General features: G+C 47.5%; 1 protein-coding gene across 1 annotated transcript in view; it reads left to right on the top strand.

Moving 5' to 3' along the window:
* Positions 1-24,476, top strand: part of STARD13 (StAR related lipid transfer domain containing 13) — a 77,829-nt gene that overhangs the window by 6,460 nt on the left and 46,893 nt on the right. The window contains exons 2-3 of the mRNA XM_077159010.1: positions 10,330-10,401; positions 12,828-12,909. Coding sequence (XP_077015125.1) covers positions 10,330-10,401; positions 12,828-12,909 — 154 coding nt within the window. The remainder of the gene's footprint in view (positions 1-10,329; positions 10,402-12,827; positions 12,910-24,476) is intronic.

Genomic DNA, 24,476 nt, shown 5'->3' with positions numbered 1-24,476 from the left:
CAAAACCATATGAGATATGTCTTAATCCAGAATATAACATAACATGAGAAATATCAACCCTGAAGTATATTCCCCAGAATGTACACTGCTGGTAGAACTCTTTGAGTTAGAGTGAAAGCCTCCAGAGAACTGGATTTATTATTTTTTAACCCATGAATTGATAATAGGAGTTGCTTTTAAAGTGCTGTCTGTAGGAAAATTATCCAGCCATCCAGAATGAGGTTTGAGAAGGCTATCTGTTGACATGGAAAGATGTTCAAATGCAGTGTCAAGTGAAAAAGCAGATTAATTTGGGAATATCCGATATGAATACAATTTTATTTAAAGAGTCTATCGGATGGTATCCTCAGAGTAGATACCCATACACATCGTCAGAATGGGAGAGAGTATGCCAACAGAATGTTCATCAGTCTCTAGGTGGTAGAATGTGGTGATCTTTTTCTTTTCTGTTTTTTGTTATCTTTAACAGAAGAATCAAATTATTTTTATTTGATTTTTGAAAATAAAAATAAATGTGGTTGTCTTCGATTTATAGTCCTTTCATATGTCAGGCTCCCACGCTTGAATGCCTTAAAACTGGTGCCTTACCTTTAGAAAATACCACTTTCTTACATGAAGTGAGGTGCATATTTGAAATTGTGAGTCGATTCCCACAGATCTGACCACCTGCTTGGGCCCCAGAAATCTGTGTCATCGTTTATCTGGTACCGCCAAAATCCTGCAGCTGGGCCAGTTAGCCCGTGTTTCAGTCATTAGGATCTTCAATAGGCCCTTCAAATTACTACATTGTTCTGTGTCCTTTGTCTTTGTTGGTAACACCTTCTGTGCTGGTCCGAATCTGTGGTGGGTCCCAGGAGAGCCGTGTCCTCTAATTTTCATTCAGTATTGCTGGGTGGGAGCATTTTGGTGGTTCCCATGGAGACGTGACCCACCCAGTTGTGGGTGGTAACTTTTGATTAGGTGATTTCCATGAAGGTGTGTCTCCACCCATTCAAGATAGAGTTGCTTACTGGAGTCCTTTAAAAGAGGACACATTTTGGAGAGAGTCCCTTTTGGTAGAGCCATAAGGAAGCCAGGAGATGCCGCCATGTTCACCACGTGCCCTTCCAGCTGAGAGAGAAACGTTGAATGTCGTCAGCATTCTTGAACCGAGGTAGCTTTCCCTGGATGCCTTAAATTGAACATTTCTATAGACTTGTTTTAATTGGGGTATTTTCTCAACCTTAGAACTGTAAACTTGTAACTTATTAAATTCCCCCTTTTAAAAGCCATTCCGTTTCTGATATATTGCATTCTGGCAGCTAGCAAACTAGAACATCTTCCCTTTGGTTTGAGTGTATATGTGTACCTGTGTTTCACATCTTAGATTTAGATTTTGCTATTCTTCTATAAGGTTATATTTAAAGGGGGATGTTGTCCTTTTTAAAATCTCTTATTCAAGTCTGCTTGTAGGTGAAATAATCCATTTCTGTGCACTCAGTGAGTAGTCGGGCAAGCATGTTAGCATTACGTTAATGAAAGTCGTTATATCCTCTCAGGAGGCCACGTAATTAAATGGCACTCGTGTTGCCCAGGGCAGCTACCTGGACCTCCATCTGGAAGTAGTTGTGTGTCTACATGACACACACTCCTGCCAGCTCCGGGTTTGTTCTTAAACGACTTATAAATCAAAGAGATCCAGATTTTATGATGATAATTATAAAGGCCCAAAAATTTCTTTAAGATTCTAGGTTGAGAGTTGAATCATGTCCCCCACCAAAAATATGTTCATGTCTTAATCCTTTTTCCTGTGGGTGTGAGCCATTTGTAAATAGAACCTCTGGAGGTGTTATTTTTGGTTAAGATGTGGACTCAATTTGTGAATAGTATCTTTGAAGATCCCATTTAGATGAGGCCACATCGAATCAGAGTGGGCCTTATTCCATACTGCCCATGTCCTTGTTAGGTGAGGATTCTATGCAGAGACATAACTGAGCAAAAGTGGAAGCTGGAGGGGGAAGGTAAGTGATGCAGGCAGAGAGGCAAGCTAAGAAGCCACAAGGATTGCGGCAAATCCTAACCCTAACCCTGTTGAGGCCTTGATTTTGGACTTCCAGCCTTGAAAACTGTAAGACAATAAATCCCCATTGTTTAATCCAAACTATTGTGTGGTATTTTTCATAGCAGCCCTGGAAAACGAAAGCAGTTATCAGCTCTACAAATAGAACAATTCCAGTGTTTAAAGTCTGAATATGAGTTTTAAACTTTTAAAAACATTTTATAAAGTACGTAACTTTAAAAGGAAATATTGGTTTGATTATACTTATGGGATGCTTCAGTTGACTCTAGTACACTGTGATGTGTGTCAGTAATGCATCCATGTGTGTAATGGAGAAAGGGTGTTCCAGCATGCCAGTTAGGTTTCTCACCTCTTCAACTGGGAGCTTCACCTCCCCGACCCCAATCAGGTGAAGCTATTTCAATGACCTGAACTCATTATAAACGCCTTTCTGTTAAGGGAGAGCCTGTCTGTAAGGGAAAGTGTCTTAATGCACAGGGAAAAAAATTCTAATACTTAAAGAGCAAGCCCCAGAGCTCAGGATCTGTTTGGCCTTGAAGCACATGGAGAAAAATGAATTGGTAGCTGAGAACCTAAATAAAAACTTAATTTCTTGAATCTGACCCTTCTTTTCTGGGAAGAGTGATGTATGCTCAGAACGTCATCACAGAGCCAGTGCCACTGCCTCCATCCAGCAGACTTGTAAGAAGCATTAAAAAAAACTGGCAAAGACACAGAGAAAAATCCCCTGGAAATCATTTGTATGCAATCCCAACCAGTGCCAAGGAAGGAAACACATATAGTTGCAAGTTTTTAATTCTAATCAGATAATAAGATTATACTTGAGTTTGGCACATCTTTCCTTTAGATTAAATTCAGCAAAAACTAGTTTTGCTTGGTCCAAGCATTATAATTGCTGACGAGTTAAATGCGTAAAGTCTTTGCTGGGGTGTTAGAAGCTCTGACCAACGTGTCTCTTGCCATTCCAGCCCTTTAAGAAGTGAAAAATTGACAGGAGCCTACAGAATCTGGGAGTTACTTCATCCTGACAGATTTGATGCTTCTGCTGCTGCTTGTATGACATATTTTTCTCTGATATCATGAAAGCTTCTACTGTAATTGCAGAACCTAGAGCGATAAAATATTTGGGCTAAGCAAATCAAATAGCAGATAACCTTTTACAAGTATAGACATCCAGATATGTCTGAAAACAGGTGTGGAAGGGGTTTGGTTCCCTAAAAATCTGCATAATTATTTTAACATTTAAAAAAAACAGTCTTAATCCAATAGAAGAGTACCTGCCAAAAGCCAAGAAGATTGAACGTCTAGTGATGGCAGGACATGTCAAAAGTAGTAAGTCTTCCCAGGGCATGACAGGGTGGATACACAGGGGCCTTTGTGATCCAGCCCGTTCATTTGGTTGCCCTTGTGGAAGTTTGTGCTTCTCCTCATGAGAGCCCACGGCAAGTCAAGGACTCTTTTCTACCTTTCCAAGAGAAGCCAGAGAAACCAGCTTGGAGAGAGAGAGACTATCTCAGAATCACATACTTTTGTCCCTGGATGAGATTACCCAAGACACTATTGTCCTGACTGGTCGACGTGGAGGCACTTTGGCTGCCCACAAACCATGACCGTCTTTCTACTGGTCTGAATCAACTCTGCTTTCCTGCCTTGCTTGCAGTTGCTAACTCACTCCATCTCGATGACTTCCTCCGTGGGATTCAGTGGTAACCAGTGGCTCCACCACTTCAAAAGCTGGGCTGTCCCTGCTCCTGTGTGTGCTTGCAGCTTCTTGGGAAATACTGCAGGCGCCTGATGAGAACAAGCTGTACACGAGAGAGGGAAGATAAAGAACTGCTCTGCCTCATGGAAAGCTTGAGTCAAAACAATCTGGTCAGAAACTGTTTGGCTGGTATAGCGTATGTTTGCTGCTTTCTTTTTCTTTGAGAAGAAGAAATACTGTTAGGATTAGGAGCATGGAGAGCAGTATATTCCTGAAGAGTATTCTTGTTCCTTTGCGATTTGATTTTTGATTTTATTTGATATAAGCATGTGTGGGAAAGAGAGAAAGTGTGTGTGTGTGCGCGCGCGCGCGCACAGGTTCATGTGTGATGCAATTGCAAGATGAGCATGAGAAGATTGTTTCCAACACAGTTTGGATTCATATAGGCCACGCACCATCGGCACAGAAGCAGAATTCCACACAAAAGTGATCGCTGAGACCACTGTGTTCGTTTCTTTGCACACTGAGGTGGATCCAGCAACCATCTAAAGTTGAAATGAAGACCCACAGTCCCACCTCTGGGCTTCATCCACAGAAAGGGCAGCTGGCGTCTGTGTTAGTTAGCTTCTGCTAGACTGAGCCCCGACACACAAGAGAAATCCATTTCTTACTCATTTTACATGTCACCTGCTGGTTCTGCATGTTGCATCCCAGGACACAGTCTGAAACAGTAGCCTCTCTCTGGGCAGGCTAGCCTTGTGAAGATGGAAAATGAGAAGAAAACTGGCAGAACCAGATGATGGCTCTTGAAACTAGCATACTTTACTTCTGCTCACATTTCAATGGCCCAAAAAGGGCAGAGAATTATTGGAAATAAATTGTATATATATATATATATATATATACTTTCCCTGACTAGGCTGCAAAAAACGATAATTGAAAACCACACTTAAATGATTGGTATGGGCCTATTTAGGTACAGAATTTGCTTGGTCCTCTCCAATAGAACATTTTTTTAAATGACTTGTGATTTTTACATGATTTACTGTGAATCTAACTTGCAGCTGAACTATCAAGGCCTGGAAAATAAAGCTAGTCTGAAGAATTGTCGGTGGAGTTCACGTAGCCCCATGTCTGTGACTTTTGCTTTCAAGAAAGAAGTATAGATAAATTCAGCCACCAACGCAGCCTTCAGCGAAGGGCGTTAAGTATCACAGGAATGTGTGCATCTTCCTTCTATCCTTACGCAGCAGCTCACAGTAAAGACGTTTTGTTACCCAGTGAGAAAGAAGTTGGCCCAAGTTACTGGGAAATAAGGTGCATGTTTTATCAGTAAGTTCACTGTTTTGAGTTTTAGTGACTGAAAATCTTAAAAGTATTCTAAATAACCCATATTTTAACTACTTAGTAACAGAATATCATTGAAAGTTAATGCTATATATGTGTAAGAAAATTATGTATATATATAAAGCTTATATATACACATATATTCACCTTGTATACATCTAAGATTTATCCAGGTCTTTTGCATGTTGCAATAAACTCCCTATAATTCAGAGTGCAGGAAGGTGTATCCTGGCACCATGCCATGGGATCTAATTTAAAGTCTGTAACTACTACAAAACCTGATAGCCCATCCGGCACCTGTGGTGAGGGTTAGACGCCTCCTGGATGAGAGAGGATGATGGCGGTAATGTACGTTCTGTGTAATAGAAATGGTTGCTTCGTTCATGTCCTTAGACAAGGTGAGTCTCTGGCATTGATTTGATCAAAACTGGGCCCGTAAGTAGGGACTTCACAAATGCTGTCTGAAGACAGAAGAGTCGTTTGCCTTAATAGTACATCAGTAATGCAGTTATCTCAGCCGATGTATTATCCTAATCCGATAGCCCTGAGCCTCCTGAAAGTTTAATACCTGTAATACAACTTAATAGCAGTAATTGTATCCACTGCAGACATTTTTGGAATTTCAGTTGTCATGCTGTGTTAATACTGGTAATTTTTCAGAAACGGCGCCCACCATGTTAGCCAGTTTATATGAAAAACAAAACACTGTTCTCAAGCCACATTTCTAAATTGCGTGGAGGTTCATGCTGATTTTGGTGGCATTTGATCCATCTTTTCTTGAGTACTTTTAATGGACATGTTAAGAAAGAAGACCAATTAAATAGCCAGCTTGTCCATAGGAATTTGAGGAGATTTATAAGAATATTATAAATACGTATGCCCATATCCAATTATTTCATAAACTTTATAGCTCAGACCAAGTTCCTTCCAGACAGCTAGTTTTCTGATGATAATACAACTTAATTTTCCCTAAACAGAGTTTGGGGGGATTTAGGAAGAATAGTATACCTTTGGGTTAACTGTGGGAAAATTGTCAGGTTGAGAATAGTGTAAACCAAAATGTACTTAAAATGTGTAAGAGGACAGACTAGAAAAAAATACAATGAAAGTTTAGTGTGAGGAGAGACCTTCAAACCTGGGCTGCAGACTGGCTGTGCTGAGGAGGCTCCTTCCTTGACCGAGATAAGAGATATCAGAAAGTGTTCATATTAGATCATCAGGCAACTTTTCCCTTCATTGAGATTTTCTGTATTTGGGTTTTCGACATCAAGCGTGTGTCATGAAGAAGCATAATGATGCTTTTTAAAAGCTGTGTCAAGAGCCATCCGTGATCTGCTGACCCAAGCCCGTGGAGTGGGCCTTCCCGGGCTCTCAGGGGTCCTGCTGTGTGCTCTGCCATGTTGGTCTCTGCGTGGGCAGCCCCTTGTTCTAAGGGTCGACATGGAGACGGGCAGAGAGGGTGGCTCTCCCCAAAGCGGAAACATGAGCAGCTGGCAAAAGAGCAAGCATAGCAGCAGCAGCAGCCAGCTACTCAGGTCATTCGTGTAAACACGCGTCTTGGTTTGCCAGGGCTGCTGTGGCATGTACTCCAGACCTGCCAGTTTAAACCATGGGAATTTATGGGCTCGCAGTTCTGGAGGCAAGAAGCCCAAAATCAAGGTGTCCGCCAAATTGTGTGTTCCCTCCAAGTCTGTGGTTCAGTGGTGGCGCTGCCTCTGTCACATGGCACTCTGTCTCTCTGTGTCTCCGTCTCTGGCCCTCTGTGGCTTCATTTCTGCTGCTTACAAGGGCTCCAGTTATATGGAATCAAGGCCCACCCTCATTCAATTTGGTCTTATCCAAAGAGGGTCCTCAGAGACCAGGTGCAGGGACGTGATTCAGTCTATCACAGGTGAAAAGCTCTGCTTGGTTTCTGTGCAGACAAAGCTGCCAATTAAAAAACTTGCATGCATCACTTCTTTATAACCAGGTGACTTTGGGCCCCAAACACCTGTTGGTATAAGGTCCCCAAGCTCCTCAGTCTCCTTAGACTAAGGGAGACGGGGTATTCTTGAGAGGCACAGCATCCCTCTGTGGCGGGAGTGGCGGAGAGGGCTAGGGGTGGGTGGGCAGGTAGCAGCCCCACCTAAACCATAGGGAGGGGTGAAGAATGGATTGGTGCCAGCCCATTAAACCTGTAGAAGGGGCTGCTGACAGGTTCTGTAATCGGAAGGTATAGGGAAGGATGGTGGGCAGGCAAAAATGGAAGCCCACCATGGGAAAATTACACAGATTCTGCTGAAACCTACTCATGATACAGGCCAAATGGATTACATTTTCCCCAGAAGCAGCTGAGCTCTGGGTTGTGCTGTCCAAGGGCGTTCTATGGCTCCAGTCCTCGGGGAGGTTCCTGGGGAGGGCTCCAGGCCAGGGCAGGGCTGTAAGCTGGGGCTGCTGAAGGGCAGTTGTGCTGGGAGCTGAGAACAAGCAAGCTGCCCAAATGGCATGGTACTAGCCCTTAAGAGGAGCACAAGGAGAGATATTTTTCCACTGTTCTCCTCAGATGACATTGAAATCTCATGTGCAGTTCATGGAATAGTGACAGTGGCAATTATGATTCTTTTTCAATTCTCCAATCCTTTTGGCAGTTGCCAGGGTGGTACACCTGGGAAAACATGAGCCTTTGGCTGCTAGGTGTTAGTAGGGCTGTGGTATATGAGTAGGATTTGCAAGGGGTTTTTTTGTTTTGTTTTTGTGTTTAACACAACTTGATGGGTAAAGTCAGATTTAATAGTGGATTTCATGTCAGATCATTTTTTTTGTTTGTTCTGTCACTAGCTGGCAAACGAGACTGCTTGGCTCTGCCATTGAGACCTGCCGCTGGGCTGGGCGGTGGGTGGTGAGGTGACCATTAGAGACACATTTCAGGAATAGGGGGGCAAGTTGTGTGTGGGGAGCCTGGAGAGGAGCCAGCCCCTCAGGCCATGATGTGGCATCCTCTAATGTATTATTATTTACTAATTGTGCTTTTTGTTGTGGTTTGACTCTAAGACCTAAAAGCTAAATGCCTACCCATAAAAACGTTATCAATCATCTTACTTGAGTGTTTTATTTTGCTGGGCTCTGGATTGTTTTACTGTGCATGGCTGTGTTAGGGGCAGCCATTCTTGGGGTTGCTTTTGAGGAGGAAAAAAAAATGAAGCTGTCCTGAAGAAGCTTATTTTTATAACTCCCAGGCTTGCCTGAGCCCTTACCTACTGCCCGGCCAGATTTTCAGTTCCAAAGGAGGGCTGGGGAGCCCGGCTGACCACCTCTCACCCTGTCTTCTCCTCCCCTTCCCAACTGTCCAGGGGCCCTGTGCTCCTTCTGGGCAGGTAGGGTGGGGGCCGTCTCTAAGCCCCCGTCCCCGCTGTCAGCCCTGACTTCCTGGCCCGTGGGTGTGTTCTAAGCCTACCTCTCCGGGACTTTCTTGTTTAATGCTGCATTTTCAATGTGGGCCAAAGATACAGTGAAACAGAAAGAAAGGCCTGGGATCTATATAGTTCAAATAGAAAACGCCAAAGCTGTGCCTCTCTCTAAGACCTGATGACCCAGTATTAAGTCACATCATGTCTAGAAATTTGCTATTTTCTCATTATCCCCTACTTTATTACATTTCAGTGGAAAGCAGTGTCCAAAGCTTGATAATTTAGAAGGCACGAGCTTATCGGTGACTCAGTAGCTGTTCAGCAGTTGTTCCGTGTCACGGGCAGAAGGTACATTTCCTGCCGCCCTAAAATACTCGTCTGGTCATCCAGGTGGAGGCTTTCACGGAACACTGCAGTGGCAGCTCGGTCGGACTTCTGAGTGATATACCAAGAGCCGTCTCTAGCTTCCGAAGGGAAGGCCCAAGGGAGCCGCTGCACAACGGCTCTGCCCATTTTTCATGGCCGCTGTGGGCTCAGAAATCCCCTCCTGATAGAAATGCTTTCCAGAGCTTTCCGTCCTAACCCTGTGCTCGGGTGTGCTTGGTGGTCTTGAAAACGGGCAGATTTTGCCAGGAGCAGTGCTATGAGAACCCCTAATGTTGGAGACAAAACCTGGGATTTAGAATTGCCCATGCCTGGGGTGGCTGTGGGTTTGGGGCACCAAAGGCAGTGGGTGTGCTGGGACGGGCCAAGGCAGGCTCTTACCCTTAGGGCATGGGTCAGATGGAACTGTTTCCTAATGTCCACCAAGAAGCTCTGTCCACGGAGCAGCGTGTGCTGCCCAGATGCTCAGAGTCCACTGAGGCTCCATCTCGGGCCATGGCTGGTTCGCTCCCTGGCCTTTGGCTGGAGAAAAGCAGACGTCACGGTAACTGGAAATGCCATGAGCTGGCCTGGCTCCTTCCCAGCAGGAGAGGACCCGTAAGAACAGGCTGTTCGGACTTGTTTGTGGAAGCTCGTCCTCTGACAGGGGAACTTCTTTTCCCTTGCTTCCTATTTGCCTAACAGACTCATGGTTGGGAAGTGGTCCAGGATTCGCAAGGTCAGAATGCAGCCTGGCTCCCAGGCATCAACTCCTTCCATCCACTCTGTGGCTTCTCCATGCAGGTGGCCCCATGGACTCTGGGCACATCTGCACCAAACACTGCCAGAGGACACCTCGAGCCTCTTGGGGCTGGCCCCCAGGAGTTCGGGCAGCCCCATCAAGCTCGGGTCTCGATTCTGGATACTCAGCTTCACATTTACATTTTGTGTAAATCACATGCATTGTGAAATCATTATAAAGTGTCTTGTTACAATGCATTTGGAATTTGAACTACCTCATATTATTCTTTTTTTTATTATTATTATCCTAAGAGCTAAAAACAAAAGGAAAGTTGAGTAAATAATGTTATCTTTACTTTTGCCTTATCTTTGAAAAATAGCAAAAAAAGTCTCAAAAAAAAGGATTATAAAGAAGTTTTTCCTCCTTGTACCTGGTCCCCTGATTCCCTGAGGCATAAATAAAACATTTTTTCCCACCTGAAATTCATCCTTTGTGTTCTGTAATCTGGGGTGGTGTCACTGCCTGAGCAGGATGGATGAGGATTGGTGAGGGCCTCGGGAGGCTGTCTGTCGAGTAGCTCGGTGCCTCTGCCTCTCTGTGCTTGCACACACACACACCTCCCTAGAAGGATTCTGCTTTCCCACGACCCATACACCAGCTTCTCTTCCTCGATTAGCATGCTTGTGTGGGCCTGTTGGACTCATGTATTTCCTTTTCTTATATTTTTCAGAAATTGAGGCGAAGGAAGCCTGCGACTGGCTCCGAGCAGCCGGGTTCCCGCAGTATGCGCAGCTGTACGAAGGTGCGTCAGCCATTCCCGGTGCCCTCTGCACAGGGGCCTCGCGTGCCCTGCACTGTGTCTCAACACCCAGGTTTCCCTGTGCCTTCCCCTTTCCCTTAACCTCTCAAGGCCTGGGGCACCCACTGAGCAGCTGCCTTCCAGTCCCCTTCACCTTCTGCCACCCCCGGCCAAGGCTCACCTCTGCACCCCAAGATAGTTCTGCCACCAACATCTTCTCTGCCCTGCTTTCCTCCTTCCTCCTCCTCGGCACTTTTCTGCAGGCCAGTTAGTTTGCTTTGCAAGCGCAGTGAATCGGTTTACAGTTACTGCTTTACATAAAGTCCCCAGAAATCATAAAAGTGAAATTGTCTTGAGAGTTCCCCCTAGTTGGGTTCATCTTACAAGAAAAGTGTTGAGAAATAATATGGAGCAGATGGTGTTTTCTGAGCTAAAGCTCAGATGTCTTTATTGCCAAAATTACACTTCTGTTCATTGATTGTTAACTTCATAGTTATAAACTTACTCATTTGTATCTTACACACTATTATTTAGAACTATAACAAAACTTTTAACTGCTTCAAGGATGTTCTTTATATGTAATGAATTAGAACTCAACAGGAAGACAGTGATGTGCTCAAATTAAGACTGAGGTAGATTTATTTGGAAAAGTGCTAATCACAAAGGAGCGGGCAGGAGAGAGGACACCACGACAGACAGTGCTGGACCCGCAGATGGGACCCTGCTCAGGCTGGTCGGGGCGGGGGTGGAGGAGGGAGAGAGGCGTGATCAGAACCCAGAGCCCATAGACAAGGGCTTGCAGAAGGAGGACATGGTACCCGGAGAGGGGCAGGGGGGAAATGCCCCGGCCTCATCCTCACCCTCTCCTGCATCTCCAGCCAGGACACCCCAGAGTGTGGGCTCCCTTAATGCAAATAACACAGAGCAGGTCATCCACGTGGTGATGCCAGACACAGAGCAGGTCACCCACATGGTGATGCCGGACACAGAGCAGGTCACCCACGTGGTGATGCCGGACACGGAGCAGGTCACCCACGTGGTGATGCCGGACACAGAGTAGGTCACCCACGTGCTGGTGCCAGACACAGAGTAGGTCACCCACGCGGTGATGCCGGACACAGAGCAGGTCACCCGTGTGCTGGCGCTGGACACAGAAGTGGGAAGAGACCAGCAGACTGGACCTGGAGGACGAGCAGAGGAGATCTAGCACATGAGACCTTGTGGCTTTTTCTCCGGTTGTGTGGATGTTATGTTGGGCGGAATAACCGCACGTTAACCTTCCTCACTGGTGACGTCACCCTTCACCCAGAAGCCCAGTTTTTTAATTTAAAAACAAAAAAAACTCTGTCCTTTCCACTGTGAGGATGAAGTTGGCCTGTGTCTGGCTGTGTGGGAAATGAGAAATCTTGAAGGAGAAAACGCTTTTAGGTTGTTTAGTACAAGTGGTAATGGCTCAGCCCCCACCATGCTGGCTCTGTGTGGGTGCCGTCCCTACGCTTCACACTAGAGGGGCCACCCTTGCCCCCGCCCGTGCCCATTTGGTGATGAGGAGGGGCCCAGAGGAGGAAACGCCTGCCCCTGGCTGTGTGCAGGGCAGCAGGGCCGGCTGCAATGCCAGGTGGGCGGGCACACCGCTGCCTCCTCGGTGTTAGGCTGCCTCGGGCTCCTGTGCCTCCCACTCTTCATAGGGCCCCCGTGTCCAGATCCACGTGGCACTGGAACCTGGAGACCTGTGGGGTCGGCGAGGCGCATGAGAGGGTGGAGGATGGTCAGAGCTGATGTCTCGGGTGTCAGCTTGGCCGCCTCCCCGTGCCCCGGGATTTCACCCCCCTGAAGGAGAAGCCTCAGGGCCACATGTTCTGCCAGCATCCGGTCCTCTAGTGCTGGCATCAGGAGGCGGCTGAGCCAGGTCGTCCTGTTGGAATTTCTTCTCCTCTTTGGATAGATCCTGGTTTAGGGGGTATTTTGCTGATACTCAAAATTATTTCAAAATTTCACTGCTAAGGTAAATACTGGAGGCCCCTGAAATAGGGGTATTTTTTTTAATTCCCTTTTTTGAAGGAAAGAAAATCTCTGCCAGCCTAAGCATTGCACGAACTACCAGGCTAGACGTCAGTGGCCCAGCCCTCAGGGGGGTGGTGAGCTGTGAGCACCCCCTGTCCACACCAGGGACGTCCATGAGGAAGGGGACTTCGAGACTCAAGCCACGTCACGTACAACGCTATGCAAGCACAAACCCTCAACCAGCTTTGTAGCTTATGCTTCTTCTGTACTCTTTAAAGTGTTTTGTTATGATAAAAATAAAACTGCCTGCCATTTTAGCCCTTACCAACACACCCCACAATGGGTGCAGCGGGCAGCGCGGGCCCGAAACACGTGGTGCCCACTCGGACGCAGCAAGGCAGAGACTCCTTATCTCTCTCTTTCAGATGCACAGTTTCCTGTCAACATCGTGGCCGTCAGGAACGATCATGACTTTCTTGAGAAGGACCTTGTAGAACCTCTGTGCAGGTAACTGGGGTGACGGGCTTTTGTTTCCTGCAGAGGCTGGGTCTCCGCAGGCGTCACGTATTGGAGGCCGAGTTCAGCGGTTTGGCATTCACTGAACTCCTGCTCTGTGCTGGCCTCGAGCCAGGCTCTTGTAGCCGGCCGTGGGCACGGCCAGTGCCTGGCCATGGAGCTGGAGTTCCAGGAGAGGGCTTGGGACAATAGATTCGACAGAAGGAAGACGAAAAGAGAGAGATCCTTTCAGAAAATGTTGAATGCTGTGACAGAAGTGAGTAAGACAGTGGTGTGTGAGAATGCTTGGTGGCGTGGGTGGGCTAGCTGGGGAAGGCCCTGAACCCCCATGAGTGTGTCAGAGTCGAGTGAATATACCAGCAAACGGGGATTTAGCTAAGCTCTTACATAGATGCTCTAGAGAGACCAAGACACATATATCGACAGTTCCCTCCCTGCAAGGATTTATAGTCTGCTGGAGAAATCTCGTTGAAACAATAAGACATGAATTCATGATCCAATAAGTAATAATTATAATTTGGACGATAATAAAAAATGTGAATGTAATCTACATCCCTGAACAGTTCAGGGCTGCATGGAAGGTGATGGGAGGTGTTCAGTAGGGATTTAAAGTTATCTAAATGAGCGCTCTTGAGAGAGCAGGAGATAAATGTTAGTTTCACAGACGCAAGTTGTTTCTCTAGGGCCACAAACCTGGTTATGGTAAAACTGCCTTAAACCTCAGGAATCATAACTTTGGATCCAGTGTTCTTTCCAGTGTATCCTGCATGTGGCATAGAAAAGAAATAAGGTGGTGTTTAAGGCGACAGTATTGACGAGCAAAACTTTCTTCAAGGCGGAAGCCCAATGTGTGTGGGCACAGTTTGCAAACAGCCTTAGACTTGCTGACTCTGTCCCAGAGCCAGTCACTGCAGGGCTCCTGTAGAAGAGGGAATATGTTTGCTTTAACAGAGATCTCCCAATGCGTCAAGGAAAACAATTCTGTGGGTAGAAAAGCAAAGAATTCTTCAAATCACAAATTCTAGAAACAGGTGTTTGGGGCTAGAAAACAAGGGCAAAATGTGAGTTTATGAGAGAACAGGTGGGTGCTTTGGTTTTTCTTTGAATATCCGATATTTTCTCTTCAGTACATCAGAGGAAATGCCCCATGTGGGGGCAGATTCTGCCTCACAAGCTTTGGTTCATCCATCATCGTTCAAATTGAACCTCTACTACATCTGAGTCCCCTTGATTTTAACCAAGGGTGTTTTTACTGGTTAGCATTTTTTTAAAAAAATTATTTTTGCTTTTTAATTGCATTATATTACATTATCTTTTTCCCCACTGAATTTTTTAATTATGTTTTCTTTAAAGTGAGATGCAGCATATAAAGTAAAATCCCTGATTTTCAGTGACCAGTTGTTTGAGTTTTAACAAATGCTTCCAGTCATGTAAACCACCCTCCACCCATCAAGTTCTAGTAAATTTCCTCCCAAAAGTCAATTCCCTGTGCCCCTCTGTCATTAACTTCTGCCACTACTCCCGCTGAGCAGCTTCCTATCCTCGAGTTCCACTTTACAGGATGCCATACAGAAGAAATTAAACAGGGTGCAGCCTTTGGAGTTTGACACCCTTCACTTAGTATAATGCCCTCAAGATTACCCATGTTGTGCGTATCAGGACTTCATTTCTTTTTTACTGCGGAGTAGTATTCCGTGGAATGGATGGGCTGCCATTTCTTTATCCTTTGACCAGTTGAAATTTGTGTTATTTCCAGTCTGGGTGATTAAAATGTCACTGTAAAGATTCATATCAACGTTTTTGTGTGAACCTAACTTTTTATTTCTTTTGGGTACAAACCTAAGAATAGGATTGGCAGGGCAGGTGGGGGTGTCATATGATAAGTGTATTTTTACTTCATTGGAAACCACCAAAATGCAAAGTGGTCATGCTGTTTTGTATTCCCACCAGTAGGGCATGAGAATGGCAGTTGTTCCATGTCTTTGCTAGCACTTGGCATTGTCAGTTTTTCTTTTCTTTTTAGCCCTTCAAATGGGTGTCTAGTGGTGTCTCATTTCTGCCAGTGTGTAGCTTGACTTTTCAATTTCTCAACAATGTCTCTCACAAAACAAAAGTTTTAAATTTTACTGAATTTTCTGTTTCATGCATTTTCTTTCATATCAAAATCTTTGTCTAACATAAGGTCTGAAGTATTTTCTTCTGTGTTTTCCTCTAGACAGTTGTATTAGGGTTCTCCAGAGAAACAGAACCCATGGCATATACATAAAAAGTGATTTATTATGAGGAAGCTACGTGACAGTAGGGGCTGCCAGTCTGAATTCCATAGGGCACCAAGCTGTATACTACACTAATGGTCACACTCAAGTCCCGAGTCCAAATTCACAGGGGAAACTGGCTGGGTGGGAGACTAACAAGAGCCATTGCTGAGGCAGAAGTCCTTCTGTCCTCTGAAATCCTACGTTCTGGCTTTTAGGAACTCCAGTTGATTGGATGAGAGGACGCCCACATTTCTGAAGGCACCTGCCATTGATGATCGTAAATGCAGTTAACTGATAGTAGATGCAAATCCCAACTACAAAATACCCTCACAGTAACAAGCAGGCCAAGCAACTGAACACCATAACCAAGGCATCACAGCATTTTGTATCTTTATATTTTACATTTACATGATCCATTTTGAATTGATTTTTCTGTAATCTGGGAGGTGTGGGTTGTGATTCAGGTTTTGCACGTAAATGTCCAAATATTTTGTTATCATGTTGAAAAGTAATTGTCTTTGCATCTGTATTGTAAATCAGTCAATTTACGAGTCTTTTCTAGATTGTTCTCTTCCATTTATGTATGTTTACCTTTTCATTATTTTGACCTTGTCTTGATTTCTTTAACTTTATTTAAGTCTTGGAATCAAATAGTCGGAGTCCTCTAACTTTGCTGTCCTTTGTCAAGATAGTTTTGGGTATTTTAGTTCTTGTGCCTTAAACTTCCGAATCAGCTTGTCAATATCTGTGGAGAAAAATCCTACAGTGTTTTGATTGGGATTATACTGAATCCGTAGATCGGTTTGGAGAAAACTGACAATGATATTGAGTCTTCTAAGTCAAAAAAACACAGTATAATCTCTGTTTATTTAGATTGCCTTTGTTTTGTTTTTTTTTTACCAATAGCGATTTGTAGTTTTCAGTATATAGGTACAATATGATACATCATAAACTTGTCTCTACCTCGGAGTTTCATGTTTTGTGGTGATATTATAAATGGCATGTTTTTATCACTTCAATTTCCATCTATTCATACTATATATCAAACTAATTTTTGTGGTATTTTTCTTCAGTCTTTATAAACTCACTCGTTAGTTGTAGTAGCTTTTCCCATAGAACTCACTTGTTAGTTGTAGTAGCTTTTCCCAGGATTTCATCTCTCAAATTTTAATAAACATTGCAAACTGGCAGTAACAATTCTACCAAATTGTACCAATTTCGGCTCAGAATTTCAGGGACAGCCTTAGTCTCTGTGCACTTTTGCTCCTAGGAAGTGTGTGCAGTTCAGGAGTGGGGTTGCAAGCGTCAAACGTGGGTGGCTGGGCCCCCAAAGCTCAGTACCCGCTGCTGGCCACCAGGGCTCTGCCCCCACCACCACAGCTAGGCCACCAGGGCTTGGCCACTAAGGCTCCCCCACCACCACGGCTCGGCTGCCAGGGCTCTGCCCCACGGCTCCCCCACCATGGCTGCACCCCCACGGTTCGGCCACCACTGTGGCTCCCCCCCAGGGCTCCCCCCAGGGCTCATCCACTAGGGCTCTGCCCCCATGGCTGCACCCCTGTGGCTCCCCAACCAGGGCTCAGCCACCGTGGCTCGTCAGCAGCCAGAGTAGGCAGAAGGGACACCTCCAGTGCGAGGGGATGGGTGGCACTTCTAGACCTTGAGGGGTGAGTAGTTGATTAAATGCATGCCCCCTCGGGTTCCCGTTTATGCCAGCAGAGCGAGAAGGGGCAGTGAGTCCACCCACCTTCCCCCGTGGGCACTCAGTCACAGAGATGGAGCGGCCTCGTGTTTTATTTTTAAAGATTTCTCATGTATATTGGAAATGCTGGGCCCACACGTGTCTGTAAAATCATAGACTGAGGGCAGGTGAGGTGCTGCCAGGTGGGACCAAAGGTGGACGGGCACAGAGGGCTCTTGCAGATGCTGCCATGGCAGGGGTAGCTTTCACCTTTGGTTTTCTAGAAGTGTCTTGGAGGGCTGCTGAGCAGGGTCACCTTTTGTGGTTTGGAATAGATACTGTGGCCAGAATGTGGATGGCCTGAGGTCCCAGCCTGGGCCCCGTTATGAGTGTGGGTAACCCTCAGTTTTCGGCCTGAAGATGAGACTGGTTTGCACATTGCGACCACATTTCGCTGTTGCCCCAGCAGCTAGCACCCCCTGCTCCTCAGCCTGGGCCCTCTGTAAGGATCTGTTGGAGCAAGTCACGTTAGCACAGTTCCTGCTCCTTTAGCCATTATAATTATACATCTGTTCTGACTTTTTTAAAAAACTGAATTCTCAATTGAAACATAAGTAGTAAGGAGTCGTAAAAGAAAGCCAATTGCGCATCTGAGTACCTGGTGACGCAGCTGACACGGTCACTAGGTCAGAATGGGAGGGATGGCCAAGGAGTCAAAACAACTCACAAGATGTGTCACCGTTAAGGCCAGCAGAAGCAAATCAACAGAAGCAAATCAAAAGCCTTGGAACGAGACTTTTTAGAAGAGGCAGAATGTTCTCCTAGCATTTTGCTGTGTAGTGTTCTCTCAGGCTGCCAACATAAGGGCAAACTATGAAGGCTGCCGTTACACATACTTGATGCTCAGGATGATTTCTGAATTTTTAATTTCACATTAGATAGGCTAATAAAGCATTTGCATAATTTGTGTTGTTAATACATGTGTTAATCATGGCATGTGTAAAGTGAGGCTGATGGCCTTGTTCCGTCCCGGTTTCCAGGCGGTGTGGGAGCGATTAGGGTCATGCCGTGGGTCTGTCTCGTCCCTTCCCACTAGAATGACCGTTGTGCAGGGTGGGGACGGAGGGAGCACTGACAAGACGACGTTTACCGTTTACCTCTGCAGAGAGGCACATACCTGATGTCATGGTGTTAAACAACATTCAGAATTTTAAATGACAGTACTTGGTGAATATTGATACCACTATATTTTAAACATTTTCCCTTTTAGAATATTTATCACAGCGTGTGCACAGTATTATAGATTGCATCATTGTGTCATGAGAACATGAACTGAGAGCTTGGACAAACCATTAGGAAAGGGGTGTGGTGACCTCCACAGTCTCTTCCAGCTTTAGAATTCTGAGTTTATAAATAGATATAAATCTCCACAAGCAGTGATTTTATTTCTTTAAAACACTTACAAAGTGCTTGCTGCTCTATATCCTTTACAAATATTTAATCTGTTAAATTCACATAACAACCCTGTAAGACAGGCTGTGAGATCATCCCATTTTCAGATGCAAGAACCAAGGCACAGAGGTAAAGACATCTTTGCCCACTTAGAGCCAGCAAACGGGATTGCTGGGTTCAGATCCAGACAGCCCACTCCCAGGGCCTCCAGCAAACGGGAGTGCTGGGTTCAGATCCAGACAGCCTGCTCCCAGGGCCTCCAGCAAGACCCTTAGGTCTCCTTGTGAAAACCGTCTTGAGTGCTTTCCACTTCTTCCATTGAAGATAATTCTTCAAGAGATATCAAGATCACCTTGTCATTTTTAGTTGGACTTACACATCCCAAGGACAGAAATTCAGGTCGCATTTGCTTCTTATACTTCATGAAACTCCACTTGAAAAAGTAATTGAGATAGGAGTGTAAGGCGTGCTAGGGTCCTTCATCAAGAGAGCAGGACGGATTCACTGCCAGCAAAGCGGCAGCACCGTGCCTGTCACTCATCTGGAAGCCAGAAGCTCTGCCACACCAGTCCCTGCTCAGGAAACAGGTAAGGCCAGCCTCCTCTGACCCTCGGCCCAACCTGCGGCTCTCAGCAGGGGCGGGTGGTGCATTGCCTCCTGGGTGTCTGGAGAGATTTCCGGTTGCCTCAACTCAGGGTTGAGGGAGCCACTGGCTTCTCCAGGGCCCAGGACGCTGCCACCAGCAGTTATGCAGCCTGCTGGCCACAGCACCAAGGCTGAGAGTGAATTAATGAAGATGTACTGGGAGCAGTGGTGTGGTCACTGTGTACACAGTTGCAGGACAGCTGAGGGGAAAGGGCTGCAGAAGGGCCAGAGGGAATTACTCGGACAAGTAGAAATCGACGTGACTGCCTGGACGCAGCCCACTAACGCCCAAACACACTGTCGTGACCTGAGCAACACGTGTGGCTTTTATTTTTAAAAAGAGCTGTGCAGGAAAGGCATCTTCATGGCCCCACCCGTAAACTTCACCTCCGCCTCATTTAATGGGGGGGGGGGCCAGTCTGGAACAGGCATGGGAGATTCACAAGGCTTTTGTCTGGTGCATATGATTTTGTGGGATGAAACATTGGTTTTGTATTGGAAAATGGCCTTTTGATTGACCTGTTCAAACCTTCTACTCAGTATGACTTCCGGATGCCCGACCCCAGGACAAGCGCCCAAACACGAGGCCACCAGGGCGGGAGGCCAGCGCGGAGAAGTTAACATTTTTAATGCTATTCACACCCACACTTTTTTAAAGATATTTGTATTTCATTATTTAAAACACTAGCAATGTTAAAAATATTTTACTTTGCCAGATAAATAATAGAAGATGACTCACATTTAGCAAGTGCTTATTAAATGCTGTCTTTCTCTCCCAGCCACTATGACAGACACCACCCAGCGGGTTTGCCCTGAACGACAGGAGTTGGCTTGTGGCTGCGGAGGTGGGAGGGGACATCCCCCCCAGGGTCAGTCAGATCCGGGTGCCCAGGAACCCCAGGATCCCAGGATCGCTGGGCTTCCCTGTCACTCTCCACATCCTCTCCTTTCTCTTCTGGCTGCCACTGGCTTCTGGCTGCTCCCCGTGGCTCCTTCCAGTCCACCTTCCCTGCTTCTAAGGAGCTCAGCACTGTTGGGCTCAGGCCGCCCGCGTTCAGATTGGACGCCTTCACTCACAGCATCTTCCAGGACCCTGATTCCAAACAGGCTCACCCCCCAGGACAGGGTCACCCCACAGGATGGGGCTGGGACCTAAGCACGCCTTTTGTGGGGGACACGGTTCAGCCCCCCACGGATGCTGGGCAGGGCGCCAAGCCCTTTACCCGGATCTCACTCAACTCTCATTCATGTCTCCCTGTGGATTCCTGGAGGGTGAGGATGAGGATGATAGAGTCATCATTATTCAGAATTCAGGACGGCAGTGTCTCCCCTGAGCCGGGATACACCCTCCAAGGTGGAGAAGTGGGCCCAGAGAGGGGACCAGCAGGGTGGGGGGTGAACAGGTGGGCGTGCAGGGTGGGGCTGGATGGAGTCGCAGTTGTGAAGGGCCTGAGAGGGAGCGGGGTGGGCGGGAGCCCCCAGGACGCCCAGGCTTGGTGATGGACGGCTTGCTTCCGACCCTCTGCTTCCCCCTGGGGCCATTTTTGCTTCATCCCCAGTGTTTGAGTCTCTTTCAGGAATCTCTGATTGGGGCCTGCATCAGCGTGGACTCGTTCTCCTAGGGGAGTCCCATGGCCTCGGTGCAGGTGCCAGCAGCATTTAGAATGCCAGGCACGAACGCCTCAGTGCCCCAACACAGCACCCCACGATGAAGTCCCCGAACCCAAGAATCCAGGGAAAACCTGCCCATTTCTTCTGGTTCTTTCTGTCCCTGTGGCGCCAGTAGCAGACCGGCGCTGCTCCTTGAAACTGCTGTCTGGCTAGATGGCTTGTTTACGTGGCTTTCTTATCTGAGCCGAAAGAATCCCCCAGCTCCCCACCTGCAGCCCTGGCATGGCAGCCTGTGCGTGGACCAGTCTTCTCTGAAGAGCCAAGTGTGTGAATGTCTAACCATTTTTCTCCCTATTTCAGCTTAATATCTAAGGGCCATTTTTGTGGGTCTCCGTGTTTGTGAGTTTCTGTGGGTTTCTGGGTTTCTGTGGGTTTCTTGTTTCCTTGGGTTTCCGTGTTTCTATGGGTTTTGTTTCTGTGATTTCCATGTTTACATGGGATTCTGTGAGTTTTCATGGGTTTCTGTGTTTCTACATGTTTCTGTGAGATTCCGTGTTTCCATGGGATTCTATGAGTTTCCATGGGATTCTGTGGGATTCTGTGTTTCTGCATGTTTCTATGAGATTCCGTGGGTTTCTGTGGGTTTCCATGGGATTCTGTGTTTCAGTTTCTGTGGGTTGCTGTGTTTCTGTTTCCATGTTTCAGTGGGTTTTGTGGGCTTTGAAGTTTTTGTGGGTTTCTGTGTTTCCATGGGATTCTGTGGATTTCCCTGTTTCTGTGGTTTCTGGGTTTCCATGGGATTCTGTGGATTTCCATGATTCTGTAGGTTTCTGGGTTTCCATGGGATTCCATGGGTTTCTGGGTTTCTGTTTTCATGTTTCCGTGGGATTTCCTGTACAGGAGAGCCACTTGGCGGGGAGAGAAACCTCAGCAGAGCAGATGCTCCAAGGTGGAGACTGACATTTTCCCCCCAACACCCCCAGCCCTCGTCAGAAGCCCTGTGGCTTTGAGGCCATGTGGAACCCAGACCCGGCTGCTGTATGAGGGTGTCCACACTCTCTCCAGAGCCGCCCTGCATGGGCTCCTCCACCAGGCTTCCCAAGCCCCATGGTGGGCAGCGGGCTGCTCCCCTGTGACCTTGGGACAGGGACATCCCCACAGGGCCTTGGGTTTCCGGGGCTGTCTGTGGCCACATCCAGGACACTCCTTAGCTGGTAGTGAGCCAAGGGGCCGGCAGAATCTCATGCAAGGCACAAACCCAGATCCCCTGCTGCTCACGCCCTCTCAGGCCCTGGCAGGAATGTCACAAAATCACAGCACAGCAGCTGTTAACTCAGCATGGGAGAACTGGGAGACAGTTTAACTAATGTACAAGAAAGGAGAGTGCTGCACCAGCCCCTGTGCTTCTGGCATCTGCTGGTGGTGGCCAAAGGCCCCTCAGCCTGTGTCCCCCCACCCCCAGTGTGCTGTGCTGCCCTCCTGTTCCCCTCAGACTCCTCCTGGCAGCACTGGTAGGGAGCGGTTCCTGCCCATAAGCTTGGGCTGTGTGAGGCCGGCCAGCTGTGGGCACATAACTGTCCACTCTTGCTCCCCGTGGCCAGAACTATGGCCATCGCGGGTGCCTGTCATGGGTGCTGGAGCTTCCGGGCCATCTACCAAGCGTGAGTTAAGCAGCTATCTGCCAAGTGGGGTTGACACTGGAAGAAAATGCCCCGTCAGCTCATGAAGTATTTCATTGCTTCTAACTGTTAGAGAACACCATATAATGAGAAAAGTATTTGCTCTCCCCTCAGACCCTGCATCGCCTCAACTGGACCTCACCCTCTCTAACCCCTCTTCAGCTGGGCTCTGCCGGCAGCTGGCTGTGAAATCCAGAGGAAAGGCCTTCTATTTTGCATCGTTGGCTCTGAAGCCTGGGCTTCCACCTCTGAAAGGCTCATTCTTTGGCTTCCAGGACACAGTTCGGCCCATTCCAGTGCCCTTCTCCCTGCCTAAGCCTTCCAGAACCTGGTTCCTCTTCCTTGACCATGCCCTAAATACTGCAGTTCTCCAGCCTTTGAGTTCTCCCTGGATGATCGGTTTTAATTATTGCATCTATTCTCTATCGACCCTCTGTATTCATTTCCAAGGGCTGCTGTGACATGTCGCCCCAGACTTGAAACAGCAGAAGTTTATTCTCTCACCACCCTATAGGCCAGATGTCTAACATCGAGGTCCAGCAGGGCCGCACCACTCTGGAGGTCCTAGGGGCGGCCCGTCCTTGCCTCATCCAGCTTCTGGCATTAGCCATCTCCAGGCTTCTTGGCTGGTAGATGCATCATCCAGTCTCTGCCTGCTTTGGCGTCCCGTGGTCCCTCCCAGTGTCTCTGTCCAGACTCTCCTCATGCTGGAAGCACACCGGTCAGTGGACTAGGGCCCCCTAACCTGGTGAGACCACGTCTTCACTTGATGACATCTGCAAAGAGCCTAGTTCCACATTAGGCCACACTCACAGGTTCAGGGGTTTAGGGCCACACCAAATTTTGGGGAACCAAGGCTGATTATTCCCAAGTGGGCCCGGATGCCACAGAGACCCCTGAAGTGGACCATATGTGAACCAGAACTCACTGTCTCCCTGAACCCTCTCCCCCACTACGCTCCCTGGTTCATGGCTCTCTACATGTAATAGTGTGTTCCCCAAATCCTGGAGTCCAGGATGCGCCCCTTTCTCCTGCATCAGCCAGTGGCCAGTGTTTGCTTCACTGGCCATCCCCCTCCAAGGTCCCTGGCCATCCCCCTCCGAGGCCCCTCTCAGTCTTTGCTATGTGTCTCCTGGACTGTTGTCATCATCTCCCACCTGTTCTGGCCATTTTCCATACCCTCAGTCCATCTCTAACAGGTGAGCCCGATGACATCACTCTCCTGCCTACCACCACCCCCCCAGTGGCTCCCATGCCCACGAGATCCCCCTAACGTCCTCACTGGCCTCTCAGGTTGCCCTCTGCCTCCCTTCCCAACGTGCTCTTTCCTACTCGGCTCAATCTGCTGTCACTGCCTGTTTCCTTTGCTGTAATTCTGCCCCCGATCCCAGGCCTCCCTCCTCTGGAAGACCCATCCTTGTGCTCTCAGGAAGCGAGTGGCCGCTTCCTCAGTGCCCCCCTGCCCCTCTTCTCTTTACCAAGTTTCTATCCCACTGAAGACATGAGTCCCTCAAGAGCAGGGACTACAGCTTCTCACCTCTGTTCCGGGCACCTGGCCTGGAGCTCACTGCAGGTGCACGTACCTCAACTGCTTCTCTTCTCACTGACTTTCTCCTTAGAACCCCAGATCTTCCTCTGTACAAGTGCAGCAGCCCTGCTACAGGCTTCTGAAGCAGCAGCAGGCACAAATGGGTTCTTACAGCAGCATCTTCTTTCTCAGAGGGTCAGATGGCTCTGCCTGCAGGACACACAAAGCACAAAGTGGCTTCTCCATGTGCCGTAGGGTTTTCTCTTTCCATGGGAAAAGCGGGCAAGGGAAAGAATTTACCGTTTATCGAATAGCCTGCACTGAGTTCATTGCATCAGCCCTCACTTTTTGGGCCCTTCTAAATATTATTCTTGGGCAGCAGGAGCAGATTAATCATTGTGCAGGGAGAAATCCTGGCTGTGCTGGTAACTGCAAGTAAATCCTCCCCCAGGCTTTTTTTCCACCTCTGAAAACAAAAGGGGCCTCCAGGTGGTCCCCAGGGTCTGCCGGGCTCTAATGTTTTTTCACCAGACATTCACCGACTGGGTTTGCTCTGGGCCAGCACCAGCCTGGGCATTAGAATGCAAATAAGATGCAATTCTTTGCCTGCCCATCCAGCAGGGAGAACGCGTCTGTTTCTCTGACAAGGTCTGGTTCTGTGCAAGGTCTGTCAGAACTGCACAGATCCATTGCCGGTTGCACCT

The sequence above is a fragment of the Tamandua tetradactyla genome, chromosome 4 (genome assembly GCF_023851605.1).
Source record: "Tamandua tetradactyla isolate mTamTet1 chromosome 4, mTamTet1.pri, whole genome shotgun sequence".
Lineage (NCBI taxonomy): Eukaryota > Metazoa > Chordata > Mammalia > Pilosa > Myrmecophagidae > Tamandua > Tamandua tetradactyla.
Note: the sequence above shows the minus strand (reverse complement) of the source record. Positions and strands in the feature narration are given on the sequence as shown.